Source organism: Meriones unguiculatus, chromosome 14 (genome assembly GCF_030254825.1).
Source record: "Meriones unguiculatus strain TT.TT164.6M chromosome 14, Bangor_MerUng_6.1, whole genome shotgun sequence".
In the NCBI taxonomy this organism is placed as follows: domain Eukaryota; kingdom Metazoa; phylum Chordata; class Mammalia; order Rodentia; family Muridae; genus Meriones; species Meriones unguiculatus.
The window spans coordinates 20,242,391-20,260,225 of NC_083361.1; the positions used below are offsets into that span (position 1 = coordinate 20,242,391).

At 47.4% G+C, this 17,835-nt stretch overlaps 1 protein-coding gene across 3 annotated transcripts; it reads right to left on the reverse strand.

Annotated features, from left to right (window-relative positions):
* Window positions 1-117: 117 nt before the first annotated feature.
* On the reverse strand, window positions 118-15,528 carry Ldaf1 (lipid droplet assembly factor 1). Of its 3 annotated transcripts, XM_021635685.2 has the most exons (5): window positions 15,391-15,528; window positions 13,417-13,616; window positions 5,528-5,696; window positions 4,928-5,066; window positions 118-905 (listed from the first exon to the last, which is right to left on the reverse strand). In XM_021635685.2, the coding sequence occupies exons 2-5, from the start codon at window positions 13,510-13,512 to the stop codon at window positions 824-826; spliced, it is 486 nt and encodes a 161-aa protein (XP_021491360.1). In that variant the 5' UTR covers window positions 13,513-13,616; window positions 15,391-15,528; the 3' UTR covers window positions 118-823. The 3 variants fall into 3 exon arrangements, with proteins under 3 accessions (XP_021491360.1, XP_060222908.1, XP_060222906.1); XM_060366925.1 differs by lacking the exons at window positions 13,417-13,616; window positions 15,391-15,528 and adding an exon at window positions 7,010-7,121; XM_060366923.1 differs by lacking the exons at window positions 118-905; window positions 4,928-5,066; window positions 5,528-5,696 and adding an exon at window positions 10,966-13,341.
* Window positions 15,529-17,835: the final 2,307 nt, after the last annotated feature.

Below are 17,835 nucleotides of genomic sequence, written 5' to 3' on the forward strand. Positions count from 1 at the left end.
AAACCATGAGCCATAATTTTTCCTTTATAAAGGTGATTATCTCTGGTGTTTTGTCATGATAGTAGAAATCTGATTAATGCATGTCTTTACACATGGGAATGGGTAGGAGAAAGAGCATAGTAAGAACCAAATAAATATTTAATAACATACCACAGTAAATGAAATGAAAATTGCACAGGCTTTGGTTTGCATTGTAGTCTTCAGTGTGTTTGGTTTTGTTGGCTTGTTAAGAAAAGGCTTGGTAGAGGAAGCTCTTCTAAACAATATATACACATCGAGTGCAAATGTGTCAAAGATCAAGGCACTCAACAGGCCTTGAGACTTTTTCTAAAGGACTCCTGGCTTCGAGGTTAAGACTGCTTTTCAAGTTTTAAAAGGCCACAATTCTCTAATCCTGCTGTTCTTTCTGATAAAAAATGAATATGGCAGAAGACCTGGCTCTCTTTGGATTTTTCTTAACCTCTTATTTCAAATGACTAGGAGGAAAAAAAACCTCTCTTCTTCATCCCTTGCACCCTCAAAAAAAAAAAAAAAAAAAGAAAAAAAGAAAAAAAGAAAAGAAACTAAACTTCAGAAACCATCTACCTTACCCCCAGTTGGGGCCCAAGACTCAACCTGGGGTCTCTAATTAATGGTCAGGCTTTCCAGTCCCCATGCCCAGGGCTCTGTTAAGGTCAAGACTTCGAACTAGGGAGTGGAAGGGGTGGAGAGACAACCCTGCCCCTTCGGGAGTTTGGACACAGTGAGCAGAGAAGCAGAGCCCTCTTTCTCTCTAATAGGCCTGAGCGGGGAGGGAACACAATCCTTGGTTCTATTCGGTCGGTCATTCCTGGTCAATCCCTTCAAAGTCTGCGGACTTCACAGCCAGCTGACAGTCGACGTTGGCATTTTGTGGTGCCAGTGGCCTGTTGGGTGAAAAGACAAAATGGTTGGCTCAGGAGTAACCCCGAGAATGGCCCAGGCACACGGCAGTACCCTTGGCTGGTGCGTTCTGTGAGGTCCTGCAGCGGGAGGGAAGAAAGCAGAACTCTCTCTAAGCTGAGGTGACACCTGACAAAGTTTTAGTTGACTCTGAGGATGAGGAAGAGGAGTCTCCCTAGGGAGAGACTTCACTTGATAGAAAGGGTCTCTTGGGCTCACGTGCATGCTCGTGTGCTCTCCCCCTCTTCCACAAGAGTCCCCGGGCTCTGCCTATTGTTTGGCTATGGGTTTCTGCATCTGTTCCCAGCAGCTGTAGCAGTTACCTTATGGCCATGAAGGGGCAAACTCAGGGACTACGGATGACAGAGCAGAAAGGCAGAAGGCGCTGGGTCTATTGGCAACGCCACAGCGGTTGTGCCAGCCCTGCGCTGTTGCCATCTCTTGGTTACACAATAAAAACAAAACCCTATCTGAGTTAGGATGTGCCTCCAGTTATTTTGTTTTTAAATACTTGCCATTAAAAACATCTCTGCCTGGCAACAAAAATCACGAAACCTTTGCTCCTCTTTATAAACAAAGATGTGAGGAAGCCCTAGGCCAGTCTCACAGTCTCTGTAATCCCAGCTGCTTGGGAGCCTAAGTCAGGAAGGGCTTTGCAGGTTCCAGGCCATCCTGGGCTACAGAGTGAGCTCAAGCCAGCCTGATCAACTTACCAAGCGCTTGTCTCAAAATGTGATGATGATGATAGCAGCTATTATTATTATCATCGTGGTTTTTCATTATTTTAAAGGCCGAGACAGTACTTGCCTTAAATGTCTGAACTCTAAATTCATTATGCAGTATTGGACTGAGCTGAGTGCGAGGAGGCTAGGCACACTCTGGCTATTTTGGGAGACCCAGTGTGATGTGGGATGAGTGATTTGGGTGGCTCTACAAAGGCACAAGCTGCCCTGGCCCCTGACTTCTCCCTCCACCGGCCTGCAGGCACTAGGAAGGGTCTCCAGATCCTTTCATTTTAAAATCATCTATAGAGACGATCACCAGTGTTGCTTAGAAGCTATCCAGTGTGTTTTCCTAAGTAAGGCCATCTTCAAATTTGTTTCCTTTTTTAAAAGACAATAATAGTTTTGTCATCTTTCATAATTCAAATCCACTAAGTCAGGGGATGAAATGCCAGCGCCTCTTTCTTCTCTTGTGCTATGGGTCAGTCGATGAGGGACTCTTTACCTTGACTGTTGAAGATTTTCCTAGCACAGGAGTACTCCAAGGGTGCCTGTTTTATTGCAACTCTTCATGCCTAAGGCATAGTCACACAACCAGGCATGGTACAGATCTACTCAGAGTATATTATTAAAAGAGTGGGAAAATGCCCCATTTTCACTAAACAAAACAAGTACGATTTGCAGAGTTCAGGTATGCCATCATGGAATGTCCACAGTCCTCTGTAGATGCACTGTGAGGCTCAGGGCACTTCAAAGATTTCCTCCAGACCACATGCTCCAACAGTCCAAATGCAGGGTATAAAGGCCACCTTGCCACTTCCGTCAGAGCATATGGTTATGAGATTCTATGATAGCCAGGGGTGGTGCTTGCACCTCTAGTTCCAGCACTTAGGGATGGGGCCGAGGCAGGAGGATTGAGAGACTGCAGCTAGCCTAAACTATATCATGAGTTCCAGGCCAGCCTTGGCCATATGTCTGAAGGTGGGAAAATCAGAGAAAGCTATTGATAAAAGGTAACGCAATGTGACCTGGCTAAATTCATTTTGCTTGTAAAATACAACCATTTTTCATTAATATATGTTCTCTTGTATAGATGGGTAATTTTCCCTTTTAAGTGACCAGGCAGCTTTGTAGGTGCTGTTATGATTTGCAGAGGGGCTATTATCAAAGCGCAGAACCCACCCTGTGGATGCTTCAATAGCCTTTGAGAAGATGAAGTAAGTCCAGAGAACAAGAAGCTGAGACTCTCTGCCTACATGGGAACAGAGGGGCTGATGTCTCTGCTGGAAGAGGGGAGGGGAGGAGCAGGCCAAGCCTCTCCACTGACAGGCACCATTTTGCTTTTGCATGTCTTTTCTTTTTAAATGTGTGTGTGTATATATGTGTGTATACATATATATACTTGTATATGTATATACATTTTCACATGTATCATCCTCAAGAATACTGCCTACCTCCATTGAGACAGGGTCTTCTGGTGGCCTGGAACCGTCTGATGAGGCTGGGCTGGCCACAGCAATCTAACTGTCTATGCCTGTGTCTCCCCAGTGCTGAGATTACAAGTGCATACCAGGCCTGGCATTTCTACGTTGGTTCTGGGACTCCAAACTAAGATCCTCTCGCTTGTAGCTTCCACCTCAGCTCTGCCTCCCTGGCACCTCATGTGTGCTTTCTTCAGTATAATTCTAGGCATGTAAGGCTAATTAAAGCAGAGTTCAAGGGCAGGGAGGGATTCTGGCCCCAAAGCATTGCCCTCAGTAAGCCAAATAGGGCACTGTGTGCCCTTTAAAACTGATAGTGATCAAAGCAACGTTTGAGAAGCTGGCAGTGATTCCAGAGATTATCAATTAAGCAATCTTCTGAGAAAACCCCTGAGCAATTTAAGATCACAGACACAGCAGCATATGAATAATGACAGGATAGCAGTTTGGGAGGAGAGGGGGATGCTGGGAATAGAACCCAGGACCTTGACCATGCTAGACAAGTGATAAGAGGGCCTTCTGTTAAGATGTTCAAGGGCTATCCTGTAAGAAGACCGAAGCTCAGGGTACTAGTGGCTTTTTTAGAGCATGGACTAGCAAATCAATCATGGCTGCAGCGGCCAAATTTGGCAACCATCCATTTTTGTAAAGTCTGAAATAAAGTTTTATTGCAACAAAGCCAGGCCTGTCTGTGTGCTTATTATCTGCTCTCACCTTACAGTAGCAGAGCAGAGAAGCTGGCCATGGTTTAAATGCCCTGGAATATTTACTATCTGCCCCTTTCCAGAGATTGCTGGCCTATCTAAGTTTTATAGCCCCTTTATATTTTGGCTAGAGTTTTACCAGACTTAACTGACACAGATTTGAGTCCCTTCTTTGCTATTCTCAGCTTTTGTACTTGTCTTTCCTTTTCCTATCACAGAATGAGGCTCACCCCCGAAAGCTACAGGAGTTGAGGCTGCAAAGTGCTCAGCAGAGACTCTGGCACTAAGCAGATACTTGACAGACCTTAGCCGCAGTCATCAAATTAGTGAAAGATCAAGTGAAGCACAAGAGAGACTCAGTACATGGGAACTTAAAAATCTCAAATCCATACACAGCACAAAAGTCGAGAATCAAAAGAGTGGCCTTGGAAAATCCCTTGAGGAGTGTGAGTGTGTGTGTGTGTGTGTGTGTGTGTGTGTACGCGCGTGTGTTTTATCACTTTATAAAAGACTATCTCCCAAGAACTTCAACACTGCTGGGTTTCCTTCCAAGATCTAAGGAGATCATTGTTCCTCCTTTCAAGCCACACTGGGGGTGGGTGGGGGGAATAATTCTACATTGTGAACATGAGCCATATTCAACATGCTGAGAAGCTCACACTGATGAGCAGAGGAGACCAAGGGGACTGTGGGGACAGCAGCTCCCCAGCTCCTGAACTTCCCAGGGAGGCAGGCATGGTGATCTGACTGGTGAGCTTTCTTTTTCCTGTTTATCTCTCTCCCGACCCTCTTAAGCGCTGCCCCCATCTGGACTTTGTAAATTAAGTAGATACCTTTTTAGAAGAACTAGTAACTGCTTCAAGAAGCTACAAGAGCAATGAGATTAAATCTGTGGGTGATGGACGAAGGTACTAATGTTTGTTTGTATGTATGTATGTATGAAACTCTACTGTAAACGTGTAACTGACATCTAATGTCTATGGGCAGCTATGAGGAACACCTGTCTCTCAAAATTTGGCTTCTAGACACCAAGTAGGATTAGAGTTATCTGTGTGACTCCAAATGGCCAAGATTAAGTGTTCCATTGAGATGTATTTACCTGGGAGAAAACCAGTAGCTCATGAGGCCGGAGACCACCACATATGCCACCATGGCTGTCCCTGACACGGCAAGCGATACGAAACCCAAGCCACAGAGGATGCACAGCAGTGAGAGGCCGCAAACAGAGATGACAAGTCCTACGAGGAGAACATGATTAGGAGGCGCCTTTATGTGAAACGGACCGAGAATAAGAAGACCTGGGCCAATGCATTTAAAATAACGACAGCTAACTCAGATGTTTGAAGTCCAGAGGGTTCCCATAAAAGTTCACCTTTCTGGCGTCATTTAAAATGGCAGTAAGTTCAACACCTGAGCCTGCCTCAGCTTCTGGCATCAAGTGGCTGGGCCTCTATTTGCCTCCATTCCCTGCTGTTCACAAACTAGTATAGCACTTGGGATTTCTTTGTGCATTTTGTTGCCTGTCCAGTTTGAGGCTCAGAAAGAATAAGTCATGTCCCAAATCACAATGGTGGTGATGGATGCTTATAGAACACAAGAGCCTGTGTTTTAACTACTTTGACACGCTGCCTTGGACCAGATGTTCAATAAGTACCATCAATATTATTGAGTTACTTCCCAGGAACCTTGGGCAGAGTACCTTCCAGTAATAGGGCCCCTATAAGGGCACCCAGGGAGGTGAACACCACGATGAGCAGGAAGAAGCCAACAGGGATGGCTGACATGGTAACAAACATCAGCATGCTGAGAGCCAGGAAAGGATGCCTGTCCAGGTACTGACCCACTGAGGACTTCATAAAGGCAACCACCTGCAGGCAAAGGAAAAAAGAGCCAGGGTTGAGTGCTGTGCCTGCAGCTCAGATTGAGCTGATCCGCCCAGCGGGGACAAGTACATCCAGCGTTAGAGGCCCCTGACAAGTCAGAGGCCCATAGGCATCAGGATAAAACATCTCCAGAGACACGAGGCAACTGGAGGAAGGTGGCAAGCGTGAGGTTCCCACCCAGCATCAAGATCTCTGAGAGGAGGAAAGGTCGTATCACCACCCTCTTGCCTAACACCCACCCTCTCAGAAAGACACTGTCTTATGTGTACAATGAGCATACAATGTCCCTACTGCTCTGCAGCTAAGGTTCTCTTGGCTGCGGTCACCAAGGAACAGAGGGGTTAAGTCCTAGCTACTCAGCATCACTCAAGAGCTTATTGGAGATGTAGAACATTAGGCCCTACCTGGTACCGTTGCATCCAATGCTGCTTTTCAGCAAGAGCATAGGTGATTTGTGTGTTATGTTGAAGTTTGAAATGCGATGGACTAGATGGCTTATTTGGAGTCACCCAGTTTCCAAGGGACAAAACCTGAACATTCAGAGCTAAGATCTTTGACACCAAATGCCAAATGCATGCAGTGACTCGCCACCATGCCGATGCTTTTGTGGTACCAATCTGAAGTTATACTGGGCCACAGCCTGATGATGGCAACCATCTGGCGCTTTAATAAACAGGTTATGCTCCTTCACAAGGCTAAGGAATGGGGGACCAAACTCCATGGAGAGGGCTGCTTTAGTGCAGAGCTGATCTTAGTCATAGGACGAGTGTCCTCTCACTTTTCAAGTCTCACTCTCTCGTTACCGGCATTAAAGCCCATTCCTTGAAAGATCCCATTATTTGAAAAACTCCCTCTAAAAAAGAAACCATCAACCCAGCTATAAGCCCTGTAATCTACAACTGTGACCTCTTTGCATGATAGCTTGGTGCAATAGTGACACAAATGCTGAGGGAGTTACCACTCTATGATTCAAGGCCCATTCCATAAAATGGAAGCCATGCTTGACACTGCCAAAACAAAACAAAAACCTGGGCTACATTCTGCTATACTCACAGATCGGTGCCTCCCTCAGCCATCGGAAGAGAAACACCCTCTTGAATTAGTAGGTGGGAATACAAAGACCCATAACTGGAGAATGTACAGAGAATGGGAGATGCTTGGAATACTAGGTCCTAACTGGGATGTCTTCATTGAACCCCTCCCCTCAGGGATCAGGATACTAAGCAAAAGAGGAGGCAGAAAGACTCTCAGAGCCAGAGGGAATGCAAGACTCTTAAGACACAGCAGGACTGACTTACATCTGAACTCAGAGACTGTGGCAGCATGCACAGGGCCTGCACAGCGTCAAACTAGACAGCACCCCGGCACTCAGAGGGGCAAGTGCACATGAGCTCCCATCTCTATCCACTTGCAAAGGAAAAAAAAAATTAGTTTTCTCCAGTGGAGACAAACTATGCAACCCAAGTTGGCCTTGAACTTGCAGTCTTCCTGCCTCATAACTGGAGTGCTGGGATGATGATTGAGAACCACCACTGCAGGGTTACTGCCTGCAGCAGGTAAGGAGAACAAAGGAGCCATTCCCAAAGTAACACCTTCTTCCAACAAAGGAAGCATGCAGGCTTTATTAAAAGAGCCTACACATATCCATACAGGAAAACGCTTTAGGGGTGAGCACATTCCTGAGCATGCTCAGTTCAGGAGGACGGATAGCGAACAGATTTGGAGACACACTTGGCTCAACAACACAGAGGACATGTTCAAAAGGTGAGAACAGCAGAATGTTATAAAACGGCGACATGAACTCCTCTGGGTACGTTCCATTCTCTTTCTCTCTCTTTTTCTCTCTCTCACACACAATTCTGTGGTGTGTTATAGTAGATTCAGACTGACTTTTAAGAGCTCATTAAGAGAATTCTACAAGTGAAACTTCTCACCTGATTTTTGTCTAATCTAGCTACAAAGTCCTCAATAGTCAGTTAGTCAGGTAGAGGTATATTGAATGTCAAAACAGTGAACTCCTCTGGATATGTCCCATTCTCTCCCTCTCTCTGTGTATACTCACTTGAGTGTTCATATGTGCAACACATTTGAAGGCCAAAAAATAACCTCAGATGTTGTTTCTTGGGCACTATCCACCTTTATTTTGAAACAAGGTTTATCACTGGCTTGGAACACACCAAGTAGGGTAGACTGGCAGGCCACTGAGGCCCAGCCCTATTTTCTTCATAAGTTTTAACTGAAAAAAAGGAAAGGTGCCGGGTGCGGTGGCACATACCTGTAATCCCAGCACTCAGGAGGCAGAGGCAGGCAGTTCTCTGTGAGTTTGAAGCCAGTCTGGTCTACAAAACAAGCTCAAGGCTACACAGAGAAACCCTGTCTCAAAATAATAAAATAAAATAAAGCAAAAAAGAGAGGGCTACTTTGAAAGCGTGTCAGTCCAGGACTTTTCCCTGCCTGCCTGGCTTAGCAGCAAACATTTCAGACCCTCTTTAGATCTTTTTGTGTGTTTCCCTACAGAGTTGTGAGTGGACAATGAAGAGCAGCTTAATACGCAAGTCCAAAGGCTTCGACCATCACCACTTTTCACTTTCCTGGCAACAGAGCGCACACAAGGGGAGGACAGAAAGTGAGGGGGCTTAGCATGCAGTGGCAGGCCCTGCAATTTTCATTCTCTACCTTGGAGGTAGAGACGGGCCTCTTACCCACGCCTTACAGACATGGGCTGCATGGAATAACTCAGAATGGCAGACGGGGAGAATATGGCAGCATCTATTTAGCCAGGCTCAGTGCAATAGCCTTCTCACATGGCATTCCAGATAATCTCCCAGCAGCCCAAGGCCTGGTGTTGCTCATCCCAAATAACAGCAGCTGGAAACTAACTCAGTTAATGTGTCCAAGGTCAGACAAGGGTGATGACAAGGTCAGACAATGGCGTGAGAGTTGGAGAGTCGGGTCCACATGGTCAGAATCTGTGACATGAAGGTTCACCTGAGGCTATTCACAGCCAGGAAAACTCTACTGTGAGAAAGTAAGACAACTGACTCACTGTTTCTTGCTGTCTTGCATGAGCAGGACCCAGTGGGCAGGGAACAGAGACAGCAGTCAGGAGCATTATGCAAGTGAAAACAAGTCAGAGATACTATGCAGAGACAGCTGCTCCCAGATTAGGCTTTGGACACCTGCTGGCATGTGACCCAGGTAGGGCACACAGATGCCTGGGGAGGTGGGCTCTAAAATGTTCCTTAAGCCAGGCGTGGTGGTGCATGCCTGTAATCCCAGCACTCGGGGAAAAAGAGGCAGGTGGATCCCTGTGAGTTCAAGGCCAGCCTGGTCTACAAAGCGAGTCTAGGACAGCCAAAGCTACACAGAGAAACCCTGTCTCAAAAACCCAAAATAATGATAATAATGATGATGATGATGATGATGATGATGATAATGATAATGATGATGTTCCTTGTGGCAGGGAATTTACAATATAAGAAGAAAATCATCTGTCACAGATAATTCACATCGGGAGCTGTCAACCCCGGTCACCCAACCACTTGCGATGTCTGCCTTCCTCTTCCCTGAAAACTACTCCCTCTCACGGCAGGAGGATACCCCATAACCCATGAGCCTTTAAAAGGAAATAAAGATCCCAGTCCGACAGCCACCTCCACAGTCTCAGGTGGATGTGCCAACTACACTCTTGTTTCTATGAATAGGAAACTGAAACTCCCAGATCTTCAACAGGTGCTAAAGGAGATGTGAGGGGAGAAGGGGACCAGCCTGGACAATCATGTTTGCCGACATGAATGGAAAAGCCAAGGGAAAGTGGGCTGTGGAGTCTGGAAGTGAAGCAAATGCCCAGAGAGCTAAGGTGAGAAGCTGCACAGCTCAACGATGAAGGCATTTGAGAGTTACTTCTGGCTCCAGTCATGGGCCTGACCCTGGTTCATTCTAGTCCTGAGGCACCCCTGCTTTAATCCCACCATGGGCTCTGAGGAAGTCTTAAATCCTCCTGAAGTCACGGAAGGGCCTACCTGTTGGCTTGCTTACACTACTTTGAGCAGGTCCCTGTCTCTTGAATTCTAGAAGTAAGGCAATTAATACCTGGCCACCCACTCCAGACAGGACGGAGCAACTTCGCGCCCATTCCATCTGGATCCCTATCTTGTCTCGTCTGAATTTCAAAGAGCTCATTAAACCATGAGGAAAAAGCACAAATTACATGGGGAAAGAAATTTTCTACCCTTCCCAGAGACAAGAAGTGGTTATGCAAATTATGGTATGTCAATCTGATGTCCTCTGTCGGTGTTCTAGTGGCACATGTAAATTATTCTGAAGACTCATACTTCAGTATGAAGGGAACAGCACATTGCCAAGTGAAAATAAAAATACACAAGTACATCCGCTGTGGCCACACTCACTATTACATAAAACATTATATATCTCACACACTGAAGGGTTAAAGGGTCATCGCCCTTACCAGAGCCACCACCATTGTGTCTGTTAGCGATGGCCTTTGTTATGATTTGAATGTAAAGGGCTCCTGCAGACTTCCATCCTGAAGCCTGCACCTCCAGCTGCTGGTGGTTGTGGAGACAAGGAGATGAGCCTAGGTGGAGGAAGAGGCTCACTGGAGGCATGGCTTTGAGGCAATCTCTCTGTCTCTCTCTGTGTCTGTCTATCCCCACCACAGCCCCTACTTCCCGGCAACCATGACGTGGAAGTTTATCCAGTTTTGTTTATCCAGTTCTATGCAGGAAGATGCTCTAAAACCTTGAGCCTAAGACAAATCCCTCCTCCCTTAGTTGTTTCTCGGATATTTATTTGTCAGAGCAACAGAAAATCGACAGATGCAAGTTTCGCATCAGTGTTTTGCTTTCCTTCTTCCCCCAAAGTCACTTTGTGTTAATATAACTGGTGGGCTGAAGAGATGGCTCAGTGGTTAAGAGCACTTACTGCTTTGACCGGGCCTTGCGTTCAGTTCCCGGAACCCACACAGAGCAGCTCACATTTGCCTGGAACTCCAGTTCCAGAGATCCAGTGCCCTCTGCTGGCCTCTTCAGGCACCACACCTGTGATATACACACGTGCGTTCAGGCACACACCATTCAGCGCACACATACACATCACATAAACATTTTTAAATGGCAATCAGTATAACTTAATATACTATATACTTGTAAGAGAAATAATTCCATCTCAAGACCACCTGAGAACTGACAATTTCCTCACCTTTCTGGGAGTAGGCTAGCCTGGTAATAATCTAGCTCAGATCTACTCCAGTGCATACAGCTGAGTGTTGAAAGGAAAAACATAAGACAGTTCATCTGCTCTGAAGTGCCAATCTTACAAGGTAGGTATAACTACAGATAAGGCATGCTAAATGCCTGGTACAGGCTTGGGATTTAATAATGCCTCAATCAGGTTAATAAATACACGGTCAGTTCTTATCCTCCGCAAATCCCCGGTTTGAGGATTTTCGACTCACTTAAATCTATCTCTAACCGAAATCAGTCCTTCGAGCATCTTTGATGTCAAGATTGGGTCACCTGACAAGAACATTCCCAGCTTGTTACCATCGGAACCTGAAATTTAACAGGCCCCACACCTGAAGATTCCACCACCTCCCCACACCCTCACCCTTGGCTACGCTGTTAGCACATGAACCTTTCTGGACACGAAGAGCCAAACTATGGAGTCCCGGCCTATTTAATGCCACAAAGTTCACATTTTTGACTTCTGGTTGACAATCCCGCTGTTTAAAATACACACCAGCACCAGCACCAGCACCACCACCATCATCTTTCTGTTACTGTTCCTTATGAAAAAAAAAAAAAAGAAAAAGAAAGTGTGTTTGGTGTTTGTTCGAGACACATATTAGCCTGCTGCTAGCCCTAAGTTCAATGTCAACAGTACATACACATTAATGCATATACATTAATGCATCCAGAAATACACATAAAATAAGGACATACACTGATCTGTTTACAAGTACATTGTCACTTGAGGATTGGAGAACCTGAGTTCCTTATTTGCCGCAGAATCGTGGTTTGTTTGGTATTTGCTAATCCAGCATCTATGATGATCTCTCACAAATCATGAAAATGAACTGTGAATGTACAAAGGCCACGAGGACCTTTCTTACCGAGCTCACTCACCAAAGAGTCCCAGCCAACTGACTAAAAGGCTGCCTGTCCATTTTAAAAATAGCCTGCTAAACCGGCAGTATGCCGAATGCATTCTGAAGCAAGTCCAAAGAAGACCTCTGTGAAGCATAGGCTTTAGCAGGAAAAGTATCTGTTTTATAGAAGCTGGTGAAACAATGCGGGGGGGGGGGGGGAATCACACAACAGTTTCCAGCACTTTGTAGGCATACACACTCCTGCCTGCACGTGGTACAGAAGTCTAGAAAGACATGCAACAAAATGGTACTAGCATTAGCTAGCTAGTACCGTTTGCTTGATAGAAACATCTTTTTTTCTATATACAATGTACATGCAATGTAATTGCATAAGTGTATTTTCATACCTGTGAGTGCATACATGGAATGGTGCCTGTGTGGAGGCCTGAGGGCCACCTCAAAGGTTGGCTCTTACCTTCTGCCAGGCTGTTGGAAACAGGGTCTCCTTGGTTTTCTTTTGTTGCTGTTGTTATGGAACTGAATAAGACAGGATAGCTAGCCACGAGCTTCCCAAGACCCTGCTATCTTTCACCTCCCCATTTTGCCACAGAGACGCTGGGATTATAGAGGTGTGCTCCTACACCCATCTTTACATGGAGGCCGGAAACTCCAACTTACGTTCTCACGATGGCCGGTCAAAAACACCACCAGCTAAACCATCTACCCAGCCCTAGCATTCCGTGTAAATGCTGAAGGGCATACAGAAGAACACAATAAAGACACACATGCAAAGAAACGTAGTATCTGAAATCCCACCTCACTGAGTGGTGACTGACCACCAAAAAAACACGGTTAATTTGCATCACGATAGTCCTGTAGAGATAAATGACAGTCTAGATTTCAGAGTTTGTTCAAAAAGGAATGTAAAACACTTTCTTTTCCATTAATTATTATGATGACTACCTGCTGAAATGATACTATTTTTGATACATTAAGTAAGATATAGTCTTAAAATTAACCCATTGCTTCCTTGTACTTAGGGTTTGGAACCAGAAAATTTGAATACACATGTGGCTCAGGTAGCATTTCTGCTGGATGGGGGATTTCTAGTAAAACACAAAACTCAGATCTTAAGTTAGGTATGGGCTGTCTCCTTTTCTTAGGGGAACAGATGAGCCAAACCTTTTCAAAGAAAAGAGTGGTGTATGCTACGTAGACTATGGGTGTCTTCTTCAGATCCAGCTGAAAAATGGCAGTTGCCATGAAGGGTGACTGCCCAAAGTTTGCATTACATGGGGCGTAACTGAAAGTGTTCTGCAGTTCTTGGTGGTGTCCAGAAATATTCCTTAATTTGGAGGTCCCCTGAGAATGATCTTTCTTCCCACTTCCCTGCTGCCCCACTGCCTTGAATGTCTGGATGATGGCTGATGCTCTCGCAGCCACAACGAACGTGGCTATGAAGGTCACAACTCGGGCATAGCAAGGTGCTAGGGGAAAGATTCCCCACCTGCTGGTAAATTCCTGTTTGAGAAAGAAAGCAGTGTTTCAGACCAGTGTTTAGCCGGCTTCCCGGTGCATTTGGCCTTGGACACTGACCTTCGAGTTACTCTGGAAGGACTCTAGCAGCAAACACAGCTTCCTCTGCAGCTCCTGTAGGTCCCTGGAGACACTGGGGGGCCCTTCTTTGGCCATCTTCAATCGCCCTTCAGCCTCACGCTAGACGAACGCCTTCACCAGTAGCTTTATTACTGCAGCATGCAGCCCAGTCTCTCATGTCGCCCTGTCTCTTCCTATCCCTGAAGGAAACAAAAAGTTTCTTGAATCATTGGTAATATCCAGGGAGCCCGCGCCACCCCCTACACTCTGATGGCAGACATGCAGACAGACAGTGTGACGATATTTATCAAAAATTTAAGCTGCACACATTTTTGATCCAGCAATCTGTTTTTCACAAAGCTAAATAAAATAGATATATGAAGATACACCCAAAGGAGGTATATCATATTCCTGTCTATAATACATAATGACCAACAAGATAGCAGAAAGAAGCTAAATTCTTTATTATAAACACTTCACTGTTATACACACACACACACACACGGTATGGAAATGTGTCCAGTTAGATATACTTTTAACCCCGGTTGAATTTTCAAATTAAAAAATATATACATATTATTCTTATTTTCTGTTTCCCAGAACATCTGTCTGGGCTGGGCAGAATGGCGTCTCCTTGCAGCTAACCTCCTGATTGTAAATTAAATACACGTTGCTCAGTTGATTCTGTCAAGGTGCCAGAAATAACCGAGAGATCCTCACGTTTATTTACCGTATTGAATATCCCACTGGCCTACAACCCAGTGAGGAAACATACCTTATGTCTACACTGCATACCAGCGTCTACACTACAGAGTCTGGTATGCACACTTTCAGGCACACTTTTCCCCTGGCCGGAGGTGAAACAACTCCTGCACCAGGATTTTTGTTAAGGAGCAGCTGGCATTGACGTTGAATTTAGGGTGGTGGCAGCCTTCAGTGTAGCTAATCTCACCTCTTACTGAGCGCTAAAACAGGTGAAACTGTCTCCTTACAACTCTTCTCTGGCCTGGGAACCTGCAGGTGGCACTGGGACCGGTCTGGGGATTCCGGTGAAGGCAAGCGTAGGAAAAAGGAGGAGGAGGAGCGCGGTCAGCACACGCATCTACCTGGCCACCAATTTCCGGCGCATCTATTCCCAGGGTCCACTGCAGACTCTGAGCAGGGAAGGTGGGAAGGCGCCACCCCACCCAGCCTAGGGGCGCCCCGCCTAGGGGCTCTAGGGGGCATAGCTGGGTTCTCAGAGAACAGGCCCCGCCCCTTCCAAGGCTCCAAATAAAGCCTCGGCTCCCGACTCCCGGTAGCAAACGGCCACCGCGAACGTTCCAGCTGCGGGGCTGGTGGAATCCCCAGCTGGGGGCAGGGCCATCGGGGCGCCTGGGAACCTATCCTGGTCCCCTTCTCCGACGAAGGTTGAGACTTTCAGTCTGAGGCCGGGGATCCACGGAGAAGGAAACCGGTGTGATGCAGACGAGGATCTGACCCGCGACTACCGGGCACAGAAACTAGGAGATGGGAACTCGAGTGGGGAGTGGGGGAGATTGGGTACTCTGAGTTGATCACCTGTGGCTCGCTCCTGCTGTGGCGCATGGCACCCTTGTTGTCCAGTCTCTACGACGGGGGTGTGGATGCCCAGACGAGACTCCCCAACTTCCCGAGCATGTTTCCCAAGAGGAGGTAGGGCCTCGCGCGTGGGCTGACACTGCCCTCCGCCTTTTTTGACCAAATCTAGCTGCCGGTGTGTAAAAGCGAGGTGGCTAGGAGTTCCCCCGTGAGCTCCCAACTTGGCCCAGCGACCCGAGGGCTCAGACAACTTCATCACCGACCCAGAGGCCGACCACTACCGGCGAAGGACGCCAGTGCATTCTCCCGTGGCCGCACCCCCCCGAAACTCCTCCAACTTTCCAGGCGGAGGATGGAGGGTTCAGCTAGCCGGAGTCCCCTAAACTCCACACACCCCCAGCTTTGCTCTCTCACCTGGTGCTGGCTGCTGCGACCCTCCGCTCTGCAACCACCGAGGGCACCGAGCGAAGTGGGAGGGAGGAGGGAAAGCGACGCAGGCCCGAGCCGGGGCGGGAGCTGGACCGGCCCCTCCCCACCGGCCAGCGCTCTTCCTCCTCCCGGGACCAGGCCCCGCCCTGCTGCCCCGCCCTTCGCCCAGGCTCCTCTCCCCTTTCCCCTAGCTGAGGACCGGCTCCCCGCCCCGCCTTCCCGGCCTGAGCGGGAAGGATTCGGTGTTCTGGCACCGAACCCCGTGGCTGCCCGCTTTGCTAGGCGGCCTTGCCTCTTCCCACACACCCTAGGAACAGCCCCTACAAACTTCTAGACTCTAGAGGATGACTAATGAGGAAATGAGGGCTTTCCTACAGCGGTGGCTCAGAGTGAAAGTTCTGGGGCCACGTCTCAGGAGGACTGGCGGCCGAAGGTGGGTCTCTTTAGAAACAGAACCGGTTCTGAATTCACCCGGGAGTTCCGAGTCACACCAGCCAACGGGTGGTTAGGCACCTCCTATAGCTGGAAGGTTCTAGCCATTACGAAAGGGCAAATGTTGGCAGCCAGAGAATCTTAGAGATGAATGATCTCCACTCTACAGATTTAAAAACAAACGGAGAGCTAGAGGGATAAGGTTCATAAATAAACCCAAATCCTCTTCTCAAGGGTTCGTGGTAGGGAAACCTGTTTCCTGGTTCCAGATCTAGGCCTGAGGAGCCCAGTTACTCAATGGCGGTGTTGTTGGCATTTGAGATGGGATGAGCCTGTTTCTGAGCTGTCCTGTGTGCACTGTGGGGTGCGTGGTAGCGTTCCTGGGCTCTACCCAGGAGGTAAATACAAACACAGTAACGGCCTCCCCCAGCTGGCACGACTTAAAATGTTTCCAAGGGCTTGGGGATGGGCGCAATCAGCCGGTATTCAGAAGCACTGCTTTTGAGCGTACAGCTGAGAACTATGGGCTGGGGCTATCAGGGCCCAGGTCTGGCTGTGGCTGTGTGATGTTGCTGAAGGCCTTTTCACCCTTTCGATGGGGCGAAGGGCCAGACCAGGTATGTGTCTGCTACTAAACAGGTCACAGGCTCTTTCCATCCAAAGACCTGCAGTGACCCACCTCTCCTGCGTTCCCTGTGCCCGTCTCATCCTAGAGAGAGACTCTTTGGGTGAAGAGAGAAACTACAGGGTTATAGTGAGGACAACGGGAAGGGTGCCTTTAAAGAACCGAGTGCTTATCAGGCACATAGTAAGGGCTCGAAAATATTACACGGGGATAGGAGGGAAGGCTGGGAAGCTAGCTTAGCGGTTAGAGCCCTGTTTGCTCTCCTAGGTGACCCAGGTTCACAAAGAGGGTCAGAACCATCTCTAACTCCAGTTCCAGGGGATCTGGTGCCCTCTTCTGGCCTCAGTGAGCACTGCATGAATGTGGTGAAAAGACACGCGGACAAACCACCCATACACAATAAACAAATAACTAAACAATACTTTAAAAATACATTCCACAGGGTTAGGGAAAGTGGTAGCGTGTTTTCCTGTAATGTCCATGAGCCTATCGCGGGGTTCGATGTGACCGTAACGGTGGTGGTGGTTAAGAAGTTTAAGGAATCCCACGCCAGCTCCATGACAGCAGAAAGGGGAAATGAGGCACGTAAGGGAGCATGGGTCGACAAGGGAGTGTCCCTGAAGGTTTTAGTTTCAGGCGCCCTTGTCTGGCTGCGTACGCTCTCTGTAGCTGCAGTATCACATATTCCTCACCTACTTGGGCAGGGATGGGTTTGTTTTCCTTAGACCATCAGGCCCTCCCGCTCCTCGCTTTGGAAAGTTGAGGCTTCTCTGGGATTTCAGCTTACGCGCGCCATCTAGTGGCGCCTCTTTGAATCCTGCTCCCGCCAGCATCCTTTTTTTTTTCTTTTTTTTTTTTTTAATAGTAAGTAGGTGGTGTCACTGCCTCGAGTGATACCTTATCTTTCTCACCTGCGGGTCTAGCGTCTCTTTACATCAGGAACTTGGCTCTTGATGAGCGTTTAAAGGATTGACAAAAGTAAACCCATGTGAAGTCTCTCCTGGGCCTTTCCACGGCTTCTTACAGCAGTGAAATGAATATTTTTATCCCTTCGTGCCCCAATGTGATGGTATTAGGAGGTGGGGGCTTTTGGGAAGTCATTAGTCAAGAAGATAGAGCCCTTATGAATAAGATCAATGCCTTTTAAAGGTAGTCAAGAGAGAGACACACACACACAGAGAGAGAGAGAGAGAGAGAGAGAGAGAGAGAGAGAGAGAGAGAGAGAGAGAAGCACGCCTGCCTTCCTCTTTCTACTAAGAGAGACCACAATGAAGAGCTGACCATCTAGACTCCTCTCTGTAATTTCACCAGGCTGGCACCCAGACTTCAGACTTCTAGCATTTTGAACTATAGGAAATCTTTCTTGTTGCCTT

Excerpts from the sequence above, each read along its gene's own strand:
- Ldaf1 (XM_060366923.1), bottom strand. The coding sequence starts at position 13,512 with ATGGCCAAAGAAGGGCCCCCCAGTGTCTCCAGGGACCTACAGGAGCTG. Across the intron at positions 13,342-13,416 it reads CCTTCCAGAGTAACTCGAAG|GAATTTACCAGCAGGTGGGG; the intron begins GTCAGTGTCCAA and ends TTTCTCAAACAG.